Genomic DNA, 19,982 nt, shown 5'->3' on the forward strand with positions numbered 1-19,982 from the left:
GACATTTTAACTTTGATATTAACATTTTTTTTAAAATGGTTTAAAAGCTACGGTGCATTTAGTTTAGTTTCTAATTGGCTGCCAGCACTGCTAAACGACTCTCCTTGCAAAAGCTTTAATGAAAGTGGACTTCCAAAACCTTAAAGGAGAACAAATCCAGGCTTTGAAATGACTGGAGTCTTCAGGAATCAGGTTAGCCTTGTAGATGGAATGTAGTTCAGAAATCTCATTGACCTCCTCTTGTTGAAGGATATTCCTCAACCAACAAACTTGCAGAAAACAGTGTTGTTTCCTTATTTTATAATAAGAAAGATTTGAGAGAGAGGGGTGAACTTTATAGCTCAGTCAGTGACTGTGATATTTTCTGGTGTAATGGTGATTGCTTCTTTTCCCTGGACACTGATGGAGGCTCCAGGAGTGGATGTGGGTGGGAGAAGCATTCCACAGGAGGACCACATGCTCTGGTCCCTGTGGAAGTCCCTGGAGGGGCCAGAGTTCCCCAGTTAGGGACAGGGAATATCCCTTAAAATGAGGGAACCCACACAGGTTGAGAAAAGTAGCAGAAATTAGGAGCTAACCATATGAAATCATGGCCACAGCAGGTCACACTAACACTCCTTCTCCATCCTCCTGCAAGTCCAGTGAACATGAACCAAGGCAAGTGAACAAGTGCTTCCCTCATCTTTTTGCCCTCAGGATCTGCTGAGCTTAATGTCTGTCAACTTGTGTCTGCCCAGCACACTTGGAACAGCTCACATCTGTGTTTTCATAGGCCATGCTTTATGATCCAGTGCTTCAAGGTGGTATGGAAATGTGTCATTATTTCCTAACGGTGCCACATGCCAAGTACACATTGTACATTAATTAAAATCCTTGCAGAAAATCTGGGTGAAATTCTCTGTGAAGGCAAAGTGGCACATTTTGACTTCTCTTTCTATTTCTGAAGGGCTGTGTAGTTATGTGCCTGCTTTGTGTGTAGCATGGCTTTCTCTTTTGGTGTTTTAGTTGGTGCTTTCTCTTTTTGCTGCTTTAGTTTGGAGTCTGCAGGGGTGATGAAGGAACAGAGACATGAATACTCAAGGCACAGAGGGTAATAGCACAGGAGGGAATACATAAAACTTCTGGCACTTCTTCTGCATTGACTTGCTGCCTTATGGGGGCTGATGTCTGCTTTGTTAAGTGGGGGAGTGTTGCATTTGCCTGCAATTTGGGAAAGTAAAAAAAAAAAAATTAGAACATGAGCCTTCTTCTGTATCTGGGAAATGTTTCTACTTTTCTCTTTCCTTTTTATTGTGTTCATGTTTTAAATCAGCACTTGAGGTGATTTCACAGGATTTTCTCCAGTGCAGGTCTCCAGGGATTGTGTATTTTATGCGTGGATGTTTTACACATCCCTAAAGTTTGACCTTCTTTGCAGTGCAAAGATTAGCAGGATATAAATACAGAATATCTCTTCCTTCCCAAATTATCTCCTCAGCTTTGTGTCCCTCTCAGATCTTCCCAGGTTTATGTCCTGCTGGAAGAGTTGTCTCAATTCAGCCCTTCATTCCTGGAGAGCTGCTGGTTGCTGGTGTTGCAGGGAGTTGGCATTTACAGTTTTGTGGTGAGGTGCTTTGGACAAAGCCTGGACAGAGCTTCCCACCTTGGAACAATCAGCCCCTTCGTAAAGGGAAGCTGCTTCTCCCTTGCCAGAGGAGCATCTGTGCTGCACAAGCCAGTAAGAGGCTGCAAAATGGAATACTTACAGGTAGCTGGATTGCACTGGTCATAGATAGCAGCCCACATATATTTTGTTCCAGTAAATCAATGAACATTTGTCAAATAAAATTAATTGCAAACGTTTGGCTGTTTTCCTCTTCCAGCAGCCCGTGCTGGTGGTTTGTTTCAGGAGAGAGGCCCTGTGTAGTATTGATCTGAATCTAAAGAGCAAGCCTGGCTGCCTGGTATCTCTTTTTCACCACTACCACCCCCCCTTTTTTTTCTTTTTTCCTCTCTTTTTATACTAAGTCATATCCATTATGGCAATGATGTATTATCAGCATTCAGCAGACAAGAGAGCGTGTTGCAGGTGGCTGAGCAAAAATTTTCAGCCTCTCTTTCCACGTGAATTAACTACTATTGAAATAGTTTATTGAGATTGAAGTATTGATCACTTTTCTTGCTAACCTTGGCTTAAGGGGGGGGAGAGGGGGAGAGGTGGTTTTGTTCTCTTCGGAAGACGCTATGTTTAGTTAGAAAATGTATTTCATTTATTTGAGTTCTTTACAGCTGCAACTGTTTTATTGCTTGGAGAAGAGGTATCTTAGCTTTATTTTTATGACAGTATAATTATACTTCAGAAATACACTTGATTACTGTGTGTAGCAAAATTGTTCCAGTATATTGGTTTGGCCAATATTGCTATACAAACAACTTTTCAGTCAATTGAGTCTGGTAAAAAATCAATACTTTATAGCAATATTTCTAGTGAGAACTTGCTGAATCTTAATGTTTTTCCTGCTCTAAAAAGAAGACATTTTATAGTTGTTTGACTTTGTTATTTTCCCCCTACCTTTTGATACACTATTTTCTTAATTAAGGAATTTTATAACAGCCATGGAGTTAGGGCAAAACCAGTCAATTATTCTTGCTTTGCTTTCACTTGTATTTTCAAAAATATGTGAAAACGTGCAAATAATCCCAAACTGTATATTCAAAAAGTGTCTTTGAACTCTGTTTCCTTCCTTTATGCACCAGCAAAAAGAACATTTGCCTCTTATTTCATGTTTTGTAGTTTTTGCTTGGCTTTTTGTGTGTCTTTAGGTTCTGTTAGAGGACTCTTTGGCAGCAGCGAGCTGGAACACTCCATATACCAAAATAAACATCAAATCCCAATGATGCTGTAATTAATTTGTGAAATCACCTAGCATCTGGGAGAGAAAGGAGGAAAAAGGAGAATAGGTTATCATCTGAGCACAATGCTGCCAAACCAGACGAGGGAACTCGAGTTCCCTTTAGCTTGAGTAATTGGGAGATTCGTGGCTGTTGCTGATGCACCACCCAGAAGAATCAGATAGCTGGGGAAAATAAGGATAAATGCAGAAGCTTAATTTGTTTGAGCAATTGACTTGAGCAATTTTGCTGTTTGTACATTCCAGCATATGCCCCTTTCTTTATTCTCTTATCTCCCCCAGCCTTGGGGTGCCCCATTAGCACATTAAACACAGCGCCTGGCGAGGCAGCTGGGAAGCTGCAATCTCTTGCAAGACAAACTGTGCCAGTGGATTGCAGATCCTCTGGATCATTAGCAGGGAAAAGTGGTGTCAGTTCTGGAGGGAGGGGAGCTGGAGGAGATTTAGCTGTGGGTGAGGGTGAGGGAGGTGGAGGTGATGCAGCTTGACTTGCTGGAACAGGGATGGAATTGTGAGGAGAGAGAGTTTTGAGGAGCATTGGCTCAGCAAGGTTTGCTCTTTTTGGGTTGTCCTGGTGCTGGCATGAAGGAGATCCCTCAAGAGGGTCTCTGCAATCCCAGTTTGTTCTTCAAAAGTGGTAACTTCTTCAAATGTTGTGGGAAGCCAGTGTAAATCCAGGCAGAGCTGTTGCTCTCCTTTTTTTTTTCTTTTCTGCGTGCATGTGCACTACAATAACAGTGATTTCTCCCCGTTCTCAAGTACTTGCATTCACAGATTATTTCAGCCCTTTTGAAATGGAGGTGAGGGTCATCCTTTGCACGTGGCAGAGGGTCAACAGAGACAGGGAAATGCTTTTCCCAAGGGAGCAAAGCAGGAGCAGTAGCAGGAGCTGAGCCCCATCCCTGCGCCTGCAGGGACAACCCAAAAAGCTTCACTGTTGTACTTCCCAGCAGATTTTCTTGTTATGTTTTAAACACTGTGCTTGTCCCAGCCTGGTCCTTGATGCAGCTCTGAAAAAAAGGAGGTACAGTCATGTTCAGTGTTTTGTTTGGCTTTAAAACAGGTCTGTGGACACCTAAAGCCTGAAAAATCCCATTTCCCTGCATTCTCGTGCTGCAGTTCAGGATTTGATTTCTGTTTCTTTTGTTTTGGTTTGTTTTTAGCCACACTGAAAAGCATTGGAACAGTAAGAACTGGACTTAAGTTAGAAATACCCCACCAAATTTCTGCATATTACCATGGCAGTTTAAACAAGACTGACCAGTGATTGCTGTTCACTTGTTTCTTTTGACCCCAGCTATCACTCGCCTGCCTCATAAGATCTGTTATGCACAAAAGTGCATAAAATGAAGATAAAGTACCTCCTTCAAGTCTGACAAAAACCATTCCTTTGCAGAATGGTAGCTGCAGTGAAAGTAAATAAATGAATGGACAGCAATCACAGCCTAGTTGATGAAACTGTTCAATTAAAGCACAGGCATTTACATGGTGTAATTTCCCTAAATTGCCAATGAGCCCCTTTAGACACAACCAGTGTTCAAATTGATTTCAGCATTGATTTTGGCTGAAGCTGATAAATTTCTGCTTGTTAGTTAAAGTAATTTTGCAGAAGACTTTGTACTGCAGTATTGAAGTGTTCATTTAGCTGATGGTTAAAAGAGGAGTTATTTACAGAGGGTTCTACTGTTGTTCTCAGATGGGACAATTCCCCGGTCATCTTTTTACTTTTAATTTTTAAGCTTCAGTATACAATCAATAGGTTATTGAAACTGATTAAAATGTATCCAGCCAGCTGCCTATGGCTGTTTAATTAGAAACTGGATGATTCTTAAATTAAAGTTGTTTTGTTTGCATTGCATGCCTGTGGCTTGGAAGATGAAGGGAATAGTAATCCTGAAAATAGGAGTTTGGGATTCCTGGGGAGGGGGGTGGGGATGTGAGCATCAGTGCCTTTTGCCCTGATGTGGATGATGCCATCTGGATCTTGGGTACAAATAACACTCCCTGGACTAGAGGGTTGGTGGAATTTGCCAGAGCCAAGCTTAGAGGTTCTGACTCTTCCCTGGCATAGAATAGTTTTTTTATTCTTTGAAATGCTAGAAGTACAAGAGGAGTAATGCAGAGATTGAGTGTTTCTCATCATGATGGTGTCTGCAACCCAGCAGTGATTGCACAGTGTAACCCTCACTAACCTCCCAAAGTCTGTGCTCTCAGCCTGCTCTGGGGAAGAGCAAACTCTCTACTTGAAAATGAACCATCCCTAGAAGAATATGTTCCCTCAGCTGTTGCAATGAATATCCAGAAACTCTGCTTCTTGGCAGAGCTCTCTTTTCCACTGCTGGTCATCACTGCCTTACTCAACAGCTTTCTTTTCCTTAATAATTTTTACCCTGTGAGTGTCCTGACCACAAACAGTTTGCTCATGCAGAAAATCCAGGTTTAGGTCTCTGTGGAGAGATGTAACATCTGAACTGCCATCACCACAGGATGTGATGTGTGTTTTGGCTCACTCTTGCTTCAGATTTCTTCCCCAAATCACCATGGGTTCTCTTTGCACTGTCAGGTTTTATGCTGTGTCAGATAATGTCTGTGTCAGTCCAAGCTTATGACTGCTCTTTGTCCTTTTGGCTGGTTTAAATCCAGCAGCTGAAACCCATTAACTGTGTCTGCAGCTGATCAGGGTTGGTCTTGTGGTAGTGAGTGACCTGGTGTTGGTGACGCCAAAGCCTCCTGGAGCAGAGTCAAGGCTGAGCCACCTCCACCTGCAGTACAGGTCATCCTAAGGAGCAGGGACTGAGTGGCAAGGGGAGAAAAACTTGTAAATCCAGTTTTCAAGGTTGACCCTGTAACGTGTGACTTCAGTGGAGAAGAAGGAGCAATGGAAGTGGTAACAGATGGAAAAAGTGGTAGGTTACAGCATGGGAGAGGTGAGGGATTCATTCTGCTGTGCTTCAGCTTGGCTGCCAGAGCTGCTGCTTTCCCCCAGAGCTGGTTAAGTGAGACATTTTGCTATTCTGCATTTTCTTTATGCATCTTCCAGTGCCAATTTTGCTCTTTTGAAAAGTTGAACATGTCGACACAAGTATTTTTTTTTTTTTTGCTCGTTTTTCTAGTTTAACAACAAATAATTTTGCAGCCAGTACTCAAGCATCTGTAATGGGATTTTAGAGGGAAGGTTGGCATAGATTGCTGTTTCAACTAGCACAGTCCCCATAAAAGCTCCTTTTTACAACTGCTGTGCACTTTGGATTTCCTGTTTTACCAGCCAGAGAGTCAGGCTAATGTGTTTGTCTATTGCAGAAGGCAACAACTGTCAAAGTGTTTATTTCCTAGAAACAATTTGAATCTGTTTCTTTAGATGGCCATCTGATTACGTGACAATTCTGTCATTAAGCTGCCAGAGTCTGACCAGGAGCACGACAGCCAGTGGCAGTACTAGGGAAAAAAGAGAGGAGGGGAGGAATAAAAAAAGAAAAAATGAACAGTAAACCAAATCTGTGGGTGATTTGCTGCATATAGTTTGCAGCTGGTGACTTGTGTGTCATTCTGCAATGCATAACACTTAGAGAGTTGTGTTCATCTCGTGTGACACTGGCACAGTCATTTTGCTCCAGGTTATTTCTCACAGGGCAGGGAAATGTTCAGTTTGACTCCGTTCAGTGCCCTGACATCTGAAGGTGCTGCGTGTTGGCAACCAGAGTGTTTTGTGTTAACTTTTTAACTCTGATAATCAGCCCAGGGCTTCCATGTCACTGTGCATTTCTGCTGGGACAGAACTGCCTTGGTCACAGAGCCCTTTGCATGCATCAAGTGAGGAGGGTGTCTGGAGGAATTCCTCTGCTATTCATCCATGCAGTGCTCCAGGTGAGCTGGTAGAGGTGTGAGGAAACATATTGACCATTTTTAACAAGTGAAATGGTGTCTTGATGTTATTACCTAATGAATACATACAGTGGTGTGAAGCAGAAGGCACCAGATCTAGGAGGAAAGTCGTGAAAAACTTCTGGTTTAATTCTGTGAGCTCAGGTTGCCACTTGGGAAGTTGAGATTGGCCAGCAGGAGGAACTTCTCCACAAGAAGGATGTTGCAGCACCATAACAGGGCATGAGAGAGTCAGGGGATCTCTATCTTTGAGGCTTTCAGCAGAGAGCTGGAGAAAGCTCATCCCCTGCTGCAGCCCCACTTTGAGAGGGAAGTTGGTTTAGATGTGAGGCTCTGAGCAACCTGATCTACTTGTGGGTGTCCCTGCTTACTGCAGGGGGGCTGGACTGTGAGCCAGCAGAGCTGCAGCAGATCTGAGTTAGTGGCTTCAGCTGGAAGTTTTTCTGGTGCCTTGACCAGAGGAGAGCATCCCATTCCATCCCATTCCATCCCATCCCATCCCATCCCATCCCATCCCATCCCATCCCATCCCATCCCATCCCACTTCCCATCCCATTCCATCCCATCCCATCCCATCCCTACATCCTGCAGTCCCAGCACTGCTGGAGCAGCACTCTCTGTACATCATTTTGTCAGATTTGCTGATGTTAGTTATATTTCTAGGAAGGGAAAGGACTGACTCATGGGCATAGCAGACAGGTCATGGCTTTCCCTTGAATCATTTGGGCTTGCCAAGGAACTTCTTATTGATTAGAAATCGCTCCTGTGGCAATCAAGGGGTAAAATAGAAAAATGTTTCCTGATTTCCAGAGTGAAGAGGTGGGAAGCAGGAGCTTCTGCATGGTGGACTGCTGGAGGCTTCTGCAGTGCTTGAGCAGCATGAGCTAGTAATTTGAATGAATTTTTATTTCTAGGAGGAGACTGGATTTAATTTCACTTTCCACTTTTTCACTTTTCACTTTTCCAGGTACTTGTAAGCTTGGTTTGGAGTCAAAAGTTACCCTACACTTGTGGAAAAGCTGTTTGAGAAAGGGATCTTTGCATCCTCAATCTGTGCTTTTGATCTGAGCATCCTTGAGTCACTCACATGTGGGCAAATGCTTTACAATTAAAAATTAGGAAACAAATTGAAAATTGCTGTTTCTCTTGAGTGCCTGCAATGCTGAAACCTGAAGTTAATTCTTTGCTTGCCCTGGAAGAAATGATACCTCATGCACAGCAGGTAATGCAGCTCCCCACTGTGCTTTTAGGTAAAATTTCTCACAGAGAGAATATAAAACTGTTAGTCTAAGCAAGTTAAAAGAGGGAGAAATTTTTTGTCTGACATGTCAGCTATTTATTATGAAGCTTGTGCAGGTTCTGTTTGGTTGGCTTTGTTTGTTTTACTTTTGGACTGAGTGGAAAGAAACTCAGTGTATTAACTGTGTGGAATTTTTAGCATTAAATATTAGGGGAAAAAAATGGTTTGAGCCAAGGTTATGTTATATCCTTCCTCTGGTTTTCTTTGCAGTAGACCCCAGGAAGAATAAAGCAGGCAGTGTGAAATTCAGCTACCTTTTTTTGTTTGTTTTTTTTTAATTATTATTATTATTTTTAAACCAGAAACCAGCTGCTTCCTGATGCTTCCAGGTTTTGATTTCATTTCTTGCAGAAACACTTCAAATACAAGGGGATAGGGGGGGGAGAGATGCTGAGGAGCTGGTAGTTCCCCCAAAGCCCTATTCTAGTTTTCCATGATATTGATTTTTCTTTTCTGGAACACAAGGGATGCACACACTGTACTCCATGGTCCAGCAGAAGTTTTTCCAGCTTAGCTGGAGGGCTTTGTTCGAGCAGAGTGCAGGCTTGCTCACACCAGTATTTTTTTTTTTTTGATTCCCTAAAATAACCCAGGTTTTCCTAGGGAGCTGGGGGCTCCCTGAGGGGCTCTCTCCATTTTCAGAGCAGAGGAGACAAAGTTCTGCTAAAGGACTTGGCTTGCATGGGTCCCCTCAGGGCTTGAAACGTCTGGGGACGATGGTTAAATCGTCAAGGTTAATAAAACATTTGAGACAACTGTGCCAGTCTTGCTTAGAAGCTGTTGGTTGCAATGGGTGTTGGGGGCTCAGGATAATGATCTCCAGTGGGAATGCCAAGGAAGAGATTTACATTTCTCCTTCCCAGTGGGAATGCTTCAGTAGAGGTGATGGGTGGTGGCTGCTTCTCCTTTCCCTGGACCCCCAGCTCTGCCTCCCGAGGTGAGCACCTTCAGGAGAAGTTCCCCCAAGGAGGTGGCAGCTGTGCCAGGGCAGGGGGAAAGAAAACCCCCCAAAAACTCACCCTCTCCCTCTCCAGCATCCAGCTTTCTTGTTCTGGTTTTCCCCTTTCTCAGAGCTCCTGCAGTGCTGGGTTTTTGGAGCATTTTTTTTTTCCTGAGGAGTCTGAAAGTCACTACTTTTCTCCATCCTCCCTGAAGATTTCTTCTTTCCTTGGTCAGTCTTGAGTTATTAAAGCTTAGTTGTAGTTCAACAACCATCTCTTCACTTGGTCCCTGCTAATATTAAGGGACACTCTGCATATTGTTCATCAACTTTCTCCCCACCTGGTGATTTAAACTGGTTACTCAACTGAGTGCAGAGTTGGTCCCAAGTCCATATTTCAGATAGGAACTAAAATATCCTTCAGAGCACCAAGAAAGAATGCTTTGCTGGCATGAAAAATCTTCATGTTCTGTGGAAAACAAGTAGGAATTATTCCCTTGTATAGTTTCCACATATATTCTGAGACTTAAGATGGAAATTTCAACTGCCATCCTCTTACACTTGTAGGATGCCACCAGAAATCAGCTTGAGGTATCTACAGCTTTTTCTCCTACCACGTCTTCTTCAGCACCTTTGGTGAATTTGAGAAGAAAGCATTGTCTTCTAAAAGGGACACCCCAAAATGGATTTCTGAGCTCTGCTTTTAAATAAAGAAATAAATTGGCAAAATGCTCCAAAGCTGAAACAATAATTTGTGTGTTTTAAACAGCTGACACTGGCATCAAGTGTTCAAAATAAATCTTTTTAACTTGTGATTGCAGAGCTTGTCTCTCTCTTTTCCATCTTTCCTTAACAATAAGTGATTTATAGCAACCTGCTGGCAATCATCCCTCAGAGCTTTGGTGGGGCAAAAGCAAAGCAAAACTAAACCCCAGCAAGAAAATTAATAAGAAAGAACAAAACAACAGAAAACCAAACAAAAAACGAGAAAGAGAGAGAAGAAGAATTAACTTATGTTGCCAGAGATGATTTCTGCAAGGAGTAAAATTTTGCAGACATCAGAATAACATTTTCCTTGAATATTTTGCATTTTGATGCATTTAATCTCTGTTCTTTTCCTACAAGTAGTTCAGCAGCTATTTAGCAACTGTTTCCCCTTGTCTCTGCTGTCAGGCTCTGCTCAAATGGTTTCCTAGCAAGAGGAGCTGGAGCTGTTCATCAGGCAGCATCCTTCAGCCTTTGCCTCAGCCTGGAAGATTTTCAAGTTTGTGCTCAGGGAAGTGAGGAACGTGGCTGAGGAACCTTCTGCTTTTTGCTGCTTTGCTTTGGTTCTGCCATGATGAGTTTGGTTGCTTACTTTTGGGGATGACTCTGAAATCTGAGGGTTGGCTCCTGAGCTGACAACTCCTTGGTATTTCCAGAGTATGTTTCATCTCCTCGGAGACTTAGAGCATCTTTTCCTTCATGCTGTGCCTATTATTTGTGATTTTTTTTTTTCTTTTAATGCATCCTCCTGGAGCTGCATGAAGGTAGTAAATCTTCAGGCTTTACTGTGCTGACTGGACCCAAAATGATCAATTCCAGCATATTTTTCTACATAATTTCTAACAAAAACCATTTTCCCTCCACACTGATTGGAACGGGTAATTACTGTAGCAACTACAGCCTAATTTGAAGTGTTAGCTGTTAATTAAAGCCCTACAGAGGTGTAGGGTTGTCTTTTGGTGTAACCAAAGCTCCTATTCAACCTTCATTAATCACTTTACAGTTATTGTGTTGAGGGAAGGTCAGGACAACCGAGATGCAGGAGCAGCCTGGAGTAAACAAATTCCTTTCCTCCCAGGTAGCAGAGGCTCTGGACATGCTGTACCCATGGGCATGGTATCTCCTTTGTGATCCAATTCTCAGCAATAATTAAATGTTAAATTGGTACTGTCAGTGCTCTGTAAACCAAACCAGGTATCTGCCCTCTGCTGGAAACTTAACCCAAACTTCCACGGATGAATTAGCGTGCATCATAATTAAATAATCAACTCTTCCCCCTTTTAATTCACTTGGAAACAGGAGATCTCTCTTATGGAAAAAAAAAGATCAGCTTTCTTGACAAGCTAATTAAGTTGCCAAACTGCCCAGCACAGTCCATATTAAGCTAACAGACGTTAAGCATGCTATCTCAACCTGTTCACTTTCTTATCATTTCTGCTCATCTTAAGTCCATAATGTTTTGCCACTGTTGATTCAGCCCTAGTTACAGCAGAGTTCATTTCCTCCATGGGGTTCATGGATTATGGATGCAGCCACCAGGCTGGCAGAGCTTCCTCTGCTGGTTTTCCTTTTTTTTCCATCTTGTGCTGCTATTAAATAACACTGATTTTTTGGTAATTTTGAAGCTGGTCGTTCCTAAAAGCTGATGCCACAGATGCTGATCTGTGAATTATTAAATAAAGTGAAGTTCTGAAAACTTCTGAGCTATTAACAGAAATTATATAAGCACTCAGGGCTATAAATAAGATTAAACAATAGTCTCCCCCTGTTCCATGTATGATTTTGTGTGCTTAAAAAATCCTTTTTAAACCTTCTTCTTCTTCTAGAGGTATAGAGTGGTAAAATATTTTAATTCTTTAAAGTTAGTGCCACATATATGACATTACACATATGCATATGTGCATGGTGTCATAAGTCAGTATGAAGCAACAAAACTAGTGAAGAGGAAAACCTTTAAGGGTTTTGGTTTTATGCAAAATTCTATTGGGTTTTTACATCCTTTTCACCTCCTACCTTTTTATTTTCTTACAGGTTTATTTTTAGAACTGCACAAAGCCTTGTTAAATACCTAATTATAAATGTTTGTCTTAAGAAATGAAGGCAAGCTGCTCCTGAAATAGTGTGGAAGATTATTTTGGGGGTGTGTGAGCATTAGCAGTAATGCTTTCTAACCTTTTATATCCACACACACACCAATCTTAAATACAAATGCAGCAAGTTCATTTTGCCAGCATTTTCTGTAGCTCCTTAATTTATGATAAATCAGTCATTACCTGGTTTACTTCACTTTAATTGAGATATGAATCTCACTTCCTCCCCACTGAAAATACCCCCAGGACTGGCAAATCTGCCTGATAAACCTTGTTTTAGGAGAAGTTCTGACCAATGGCTCTGTCATAATTTTAGTTGCTGGAAAGCACATGTGGAAGTGGATAAATCCATACTTACAGGTGTGTTCCTACAGTTTAATGCATAGATCTGATAGAAAACATGCAGATCCAAAACCCTGCTGAATTCTTTCATGGGAAGTCTATTCTTTTGATCAATTGTTTTCATCAGTCTTTCTTTAGGACTGCTCTATGAAATTGGCTGAAGGTAAAACATACCAGCTCCAAGTAATTTTTCTGTGAAATTAATGCATACATGTTGCACATATGTACAGAGGTAATTTTATGTCATCTCAAGTTATTTAATTTTTTCCCTCATGCAGGGCATATCATGTCCCCAGTGGAAAAATACTGGCAGTAAAGGTAAGATATTACAGTAATTTTCCTTCTCTCTTTCTTTCTTGACCTTGGTTTCCTTCCCCTCCCTCTGATTGTTAGATCACAATTTGGTTTATTGCATTCAAGCCCAGATAGTTTATGCAGGAAAACTCTAGTCCATAAATCCATAAATGAGCCTGGAGTTGCTGAAATTCCAGGTTTCACCCAGCAGGAATTGCTTGGCACAGTGTGTGGGGACCACTGCATTATTTCTGGGGATTATGGGGATAATTCCAAGAGCAGTTGGGGTTTGTGCCTGGCTGGTGAATGGCAGGGATGCTGCTTGGCTGTCCCAGTCTTACCCAAGCAGGGAGGGAGAGGTCAAACTGTCCCCAAGGGGATCTTCTTGAGTGGTCTCTGCAACCTCATTTTTAAATAAAATAGAATTTCCCTGTTTGCTTTTGGGATAGTGTTCTGTTTTCCTAGGAGATTTGGTGGTTTAAACAGGTTTATTTATTTTCATGTCCCATCCCTCCCCCCAGTTGTTTTGTAGCCAGCTGGTTCTGCCTCTTTTTTTTTTTCCCTTTCTTTTTTTTTCTTCCTCCCTTGTTAGCATTCTTTGGAGTGAAGCTGTTCCTGCAGTGTTAGGTGGTCAGATAAATACCAGCTGTGTCTGAAAGTTCAGTTTAAGCTGTGATAAAGAGGGTGCCAACCTTGTATTTTAATTTGTGAGATCAAATTTTTAAATTAAGCTATTAATAAACTATATAAAAATATTAAAATATGTACTTTTTCAGTATAGCAAACTTGTTCTTTTTTTGCCAATTTATAAAAAATAACTCTAGTAGAGACTTTGGGAAAACAAACTGGTTGTTGCATTCATACAATTCCAAGTAGTAGTTAGGGATCTAGAAGAAATGAAAAGTACATTTTAAATATACACTTTATAGAAGAATTACTGTCAAAATGGACTTTTTGTTTCATTTCTCTTCCTGTCTTTATTTATTCATTACATTTTGATGGAACTGGATTAAATGGGAAGAATGTGGATGTGGGAGAGGTGTGCTGGGAGCTGTTGCATGGGATTTCAAGATGCATGATTGTCCTGAGACTTCAAATGAACCATTTATATTTACCAGGCAATATTGACAAAAAATGAGGAACTTTTGGCTTCCCAAGACATTGAAGGAAAGCAGATTTTTTTGGCTGGATTCTACGTGTGGAAAACATGGGAAATGGAGAGAACACCCAAGTAACTTCCAGTTATGTGGGATACAAATATCACTTGAAAAAGCCATTTTGAAAAAGCCATTTGGAAAAAAAACATTTGGGAAAAAACCCCTCAAATAATCCCTGTCAAGCTCTCCAGAAGAGCATCTTTGTCATGCCAGCTCTGCTGGGTGCTGCTGCTGCTCCCCAGCCCACCCCGTGCTGCTGCGGGGCTCTGGGTGCCTCCAGAAGCTGGAAAAAAGCACAAAAAAAGTCACCCAGGCAAGGGGGGAAATGAGTTCAACCTTTGCAAGGTTAATTGAAATCACCTCCCTGTGGCAAAAAAAGCCTTTTCCCCCCCCCCCAGCAATTTCACCTCCTTGTTTCCCTTAGAGTTTGGGTAGTCCTGGTGGATAATTAACCATCCTGAAGAGTTGGGAAACTGGGTTCTCTTGGAGATACTACACCTGGTGGTGCTGTCACTCCCAATTCTGTTTTTTTTCAGGGTGATTTCAGGAGAAATAGTGCATCACCACGTGTGTGTGTGTGTGTGATCAGAGTTTAAAATACTAGAAGCTGGAGGTCAGGACAGCTGCTATGACAGCGATCACGCTGCCCAGATCGAGTTAGAAAATGACTTTATTCATCACAAGGATCAAGTATTTTGACAGGGGATTACCACACTAAAAGGGAGGTCACTGGATGAATCCATGAAAGCAGAGTTTCTGCATTTTGGAGGCTTTTTTTTTTTGATGATAATGTACAGATTTTACAGGAGGAGATAACACTTCTGGTAGTGGATCTTGCAGTTGTATTGAGCAGGAAAAGAAACCAGTGCATTACACCTATATTATGGACTAAAGCTGGGTCATTCCATGTTTTCCCTGTAAACTTTACAACTAAAAAATGTGCAGAGGATTAAATAGAATTTTTTTCCTAAGGTGGCTTTTGTCTCATTAGAGGGGAAAAATCCAAATGGGAAGTCAGAGCCCAGCCTGGCTGCTTTTCAGTCTTCAGCTGCTTGTGGTTTCTCCTGCTCTTAAGCTGGCATTCAAATGGACCATTTGATTAATCATTTGTATACTGACTATAATACTCCCAAATTTCCTTTGAGTTGTACATACTGTAAAAGACAATTACGTCGCCACAGATTAAATAAGTGAATTAAAACAGAATAGCAGCTTAATTTGACCTGTGATTTTCCTCTCATTCCCTTTAGTGGAACGTATGCCACTCCAGCAAATAGATGAAGTCATCCATGACAGCTTGTGATGAATTGCAGTATTTATACTGTATATTTTAATAGCCTCACACTAATTTAAATTGAGCACAGAGTAAATTATAATTCAGTCACTTGACTGCTTGTATTTAACTTGACAACTCATCCTTATTTGTCCTGGAGTTGTAGTGGAGAGCAGAGGAAATATGCTCAGGTATTCCTCTTGGAAAAATGAACACTTTTCACTGGAAATGGGGGGAATGTTGTGTGCAGGGACATTAGAAGCTTGCTAAATTTGTAATCCCAGCTCCTCAGGCTTTAGTTGTAGTTTCTGATAAAAACTTGATAAGAAACTCAGCTCCTGCATGTGTTCTTTTCTACAGTGATATATTTTTGTTTTATTATGCTCAAGAATTCTGGTGAAGTCACAGTGATTTTTTTTTTTTTTTGCCATTTTGGAAAAGTTTGTAGTTTATATTCTCATTTACTTACATCTCATCTCATCTTTACATCTCATTTACTCACCTGTGCTACAGTTGCAGCTGAATCCTTAGTTCCCACTTTGTCCTTGGGGTTTGAGGAGAGAATGGGTTTTTTTTTTCTTGCTTTTACCACTCTTATGCTGCCAGCTCACCCCCTCTGACAAGCTATTCCACCCCTACCAACTTCATTTTCTAAATACTCTTGGAAATGTTAGACATGGGGAGGATGACCATGGAGGCTACAAGTGCAGATAAGGCACTGCTGTACTGATAATTTTATTTGCCTCTTTCTGCACCCATTTCAGTGCTGTAAATAAGATAAAGCTCCTCTAAACTTGACATCAGCATCTCCCTTGGTGTTGTCACACAAGCCTCGTGTGTTCAGACAGAAGAAAACACTTCTGTGCTACAGTTCTGTGGAGAAAATGAGATAATCTGTTAATAATCCCCTGATTTCTTTGGTGGTGAGACATATGTGGCCTTGCAGCACATTTCTCTAGGTCCCCAAGACTTGTAAAGAGGGGAGCTGTGCTTTCCCAGGTTCTGCTCCCCATTAGGATGCAGGGGCTGTTTGTAATTATAGTTAATGCAAATCAGAGACCTTTCCTCATGCCAGGTCTGGCTTGATGAGATGTCAGTGATGGCTTTGACACCACTCATGCTAAGTAGTCATTGTTTGAGTCTCTGAAACCTCCACAGAGATGGAAGCAGGGAAATTTCTTCCTCTGAGCAGAGTTGAGTGAGTTAAATTTTGATTTTAGACTCTCTGCAATGAAATTCTGTTAATATTCAGTGGTATTCCAGCAAATTAGTTTAAGTTTTTCATGCTGGGGAAATGGAAGGGAATATATTGTTGGCAAATGATTATTGATCTAGACAAGTGTGTTAAACCTTTCTTGGCAGCCCTGTATTACACTTACAATTTAGTTTAGTGACAGCTTTTATAAATAACCCTAAAGCAAACTCTTGATAGAAACAGGTTATCATTTCTTTTTCTTTTAGACAGATTTTGATGCTCTAAAATGCATGTGTTTGGAAATGCTCTCTCTGTATTTCATCAGCAGTGAATACAGCCTATAATATCCATTTTGCTAATTCTCCAGATTGGTAGATTTTGGTTCCTTTTAGCTTAAAATATTAAAATTAAATACTGTGGGAGAGCAGACTGCCCCAGGTTAAATGCACTCAGAGTCCTTTTTGGTTTATATAGTAGCACTTCAAGTGTACAACCCTTAACATAACCATGGCAAAGAATTGATGGTAAAAGTTGACTTCCCATCCCCATTCTGTTGGAACCAGCAACCTGGCTCAAAAGGATGGGAAAGGGGGATGTGGATGAAGGAAGAGGTAGATGAGCATGACTTGAGTGGTGCTCAAAGCCAGGTTGCTTGTAGTGGTTTTGAGGAATGCTTTGGTAATGCTCAGCAGATGGTGGAGATGCTTGGGCATCATCTGCCTTTTTTTTTCTGTATATTTAAAAGTTTTCCATGCTTCATGCAGAGTTAGGGATTCCTATTAAAAAGGGGGTAAATAATTAAACAAACTGAAACTGCAGGAGCAGTTGTGGAAGACCTTTAGGGCCCCAGTGAGACATCAAGAGATATTTCCAATACTGAAACACTTATTTAGCCCCTAGAGTTAACAACAATATGTTAGCAAAGCTTTTAAAAGTAAATAAGGCTTCTCCTTTCCTTCCTCTGCTCATTGCTACATTAAAATATTCTTTCCACCTATTTCTCTCCTTTTCTCACATAAGGTTAATTATTTTGTAGCTTTTCTGGTTTTTAGTTTGAATTACTTTCTATTTCTAACCATTTGTCTCTTGTTTGTATTCTAGGTCATACCCTTAGATATAACACTGGAACTCCAGAAGCAGATAATGTCTGAGTTAGAAATTCTTTACAAGGTATACAGACTTTCCCATTTTCATTATTCTTGCTTTATAATTTTCTTACAGCAACTTTTAAAACAGCCTTTTCTCTTTTTTTTTTTTCCTTTCTTTTTTCCAGTGTGACTCATCCTATATCATAGGATTTTATGGTGCTTTTTTTGTAGAAAACAGAATTTCATTGTGTACAGAGTTCATGGATGGTGAGTTGTGTGGTTTTGATTGTTAAGCTTATAAATGAGAAAATGGTAGCAGGATGTGTTTTTCCAGAATGGAGCAAAAATGCAGAAGCATGGCATGAAAATGTGAAGTATTAATATCCTAGTAAGTAGGGTGTGGTGGTGGATTTTTAAGAAAGAAAGATTAGTATTAGGATTGTTTTATATTCCCCGTGGTACTATGGGATTCCCAAGTGTAACTTCACTTACTTTTATTGAAAATGTAAATAGGAGAGGAATAAATGCAAGCTTAATTTGTGGGTTGATATTTGAGTCTTCCAGACAATCTGTCCTCAGTGACAAAACAGCTGTTTCTGACATCTACTATTTTGGTAGCCAAAACAGATTTTCTTTTAGAGAAATCTATTAACCCAACATCCTGGGTGTTTTCAGGGGAAATGATCTCTTAATTGCAAGACAAGGAATTATTTTCTCTCACAGCTGTTTTAGCAGGGCTGCCCTGAGTTCCTTTTTGGAGTGTTCTGTTTCTCCCAAGGTGAAGCTTTAGATCAGGAGCATCCCTGTCCCCACAACCTGATGCTGCTGGCATTATGCCCATGCTTTGCTTTGAAATTCCTGGAGAAAAAGCAGGATACAACCCAGCCAATTCTGTGATTCTATGATAAGGATACTGATGGCAGCAATTGCTCATCACTGCTGCCCTCTGTGTCTCAATTCTCTGAGCTTGTCTCAGGACAGATGCAGTCCCCATGTGTCTCAGGAGCAGGAACCTCCTTCACAGCATCCAGCTTTTAGCATCACCTCGTTTTGCCAAGCCAGAGTCTGTTTCTCTCTCCAGGATTTTCTTGTGAGCCAGCATTTTATGCCCTCTCCAGGTTTTTCAGAAAGGTTCAGTTGAGCTGGATAGAAAGCAGCAAGGATCTTTCAAATAATTTACTGTGGAGGGAAGGCTTTCTGGCAGGAAAAATTTCCAAGGGCAAATGTGTACCATGAAACATTGCTGAGTAGCTTCTTTCTTTCCAATAGTGACCCTGGATGAAGCCCTTTAGGGGTTGTGGGGCTTTTTTTTATTTTCCCTCCCTGTTAAAATGGTCTGTTCTTCCTGTTAGTTCTTTCTTCTCACACTTCCCACCTCCCAGTGATCAGTGTGTCCTTTCTCCAAGCATCTTTGATTTTCCATATTTGATGAAGAAGTATTACATTGATTCAGCAAAGCCCAGAAGTTAAATTTTTGGCTGTTCTGGTGTTGGGTGACTCTTAACCAATTCTCTTTTCTGTCCTTGCAGTCACACTCAGACTTGCAAGCCTACGTTAAGCAGGAGTCACAGGCAGTGGGGGAAGCATCTGCTTGTGCCAAAACATGCATCTGCCAGGAGGATGTGTGCTCCTGCTAATTCAGAGGTTTTTTAAAGATGACAGACACAAAGGCTTGCAGTTCTGAATTTCTTGTTGGAAAATATTTAAGCCTTTAGGGTACAGGTCCCTCGTGACGTTGCAGAGTGATGGTGTTTACTGACCAGGCACAAATTGGAATTATACTGGAGATGACCTCTGGTCTGCCTCATGTTGTGCTCTCCTTCTGGCAAGAAGCAACAGCAATCATTTAAAGGAAGAACAAAATGCAAATAAAGAGACTTTGCCTTTTTTTTTTTTTTTTTTTTTCCCTTCTCAGAACTTGAATTGTGATGTGTAAGGATGCAGGTGAAGATAAGCAAACAAACTTTCTCATCCTGCAGATGAACAGCTTTAGCCTTGACAGGTTTTTTGCCCTTTTTGCCTACTTTAGGCCAGTTTAAAGTATTTCCTGAATCCATCTCCTTCCTATTCCCTTGGGGATTAGAGGGATTTAGGTTTCCCCTGGTGCTGGTGCTGGTTGGACAGGGTTATACCAGACAGTAACTTTTGTCCCATCCTGGAGCTTGCTGGTGAATCTTGCCCAGGAACACCTTGTCTTTCTTTTTCAGACATCAATGTGCAACCCTCAACTCAACTTCCACTGGTTTGATCATCAGGAGGAACCAGCTTTAATCTTGGAAATAAATATTGTATCAGATGCCATGTAATGTTAGCATCATGGTTTTGGGGACAAGGGTTAGATTTCTTTAGACTTTGAAGTCTTCCTTAGCTTTTTGCCATGACTTCCTTGCTGGTTTTGAGTTCTCCAACTTTGATATTCTCTGACTGGGAGGTTTTCTAAAAGGAGTTTGAATGTTGTTGCTCCAAGCAGAAAATAAGTAACACAATTAAAAATAAGTCTCTGAATCTGAGCACAGATTCATGTGTTTATTCAGAGTTGGGTAGATTTTTTAAGGTCAGTTATTTCTGCCACTGTTATTGTTATATCATTGATGGTGATTTTATTAATAACCAAAGCCTAGAAAACCCCTGTGACTTCAAATCTAGGGCAGTATTTCATTTTGTATTACCTAAGCACATTTTGTTTGTCCCTGCAGGGGGTTCTTTGGATGTTTATAGAAAAATTCCAGAGCATGTACTTGGAAGAATAGCAGTAGCTGTAAGTA

The 19,982-nt window shown here is 41.0% G+C and overlaps 1 protein-coding gene across 3 annotated transcripts in view; it reads left to right on the plus strand.

The window, feature by feature from the left end:
- The window catches only part of MAP2K5 (mitogen-activated protein kinase kinase 5), a 121,027-nt gene that overhangs the window by 26,888 nt on the left and 74,157 nt on the right, over nucleotides 1–19,982 (plus strand). For all 3 annotated transcript variants that reach the window (XM_008502155.2, XM_030456890.1, XM_030456891.1), the window contains 4 exons: nucleotides 12,489–12,528; nucleotides 17,231–17,299; nucleotides 17,403–17,484; nucleotides 19,914–19,975. In XM_008502155.2, the coding sequence (XP_008500377.1) occupies nucleotides 12,489–12,528; nucleotides 17,231–17,299; nucleotides 17,403–17,484; nucleotides 19,914–19,975 (253 nt within the window). The remainder of the gene's footprint in view (nucleotides 1–12,488; nucleotides 12,529–17,230; nucleotides 17,300–17,402; nucleotides 17,485–19,913; nucleotides 19,976–19,982) is intronic.

Source organism: Calypte anna, chromosome 10, assembly GCF_003957555.1.
Source record: "Calypte anna isolate BGI_N300 chromosome 10, bCalAnn1_v1.p, whole genome shotgun sequence".
In the NCBI taxonomy this organism is placed as follows: domain Eukaryota; kingdom Metazoa; phylum Chordata; class Aves; order Apodiformes; family Trochilidae; genus Calypte; species Calypte anna.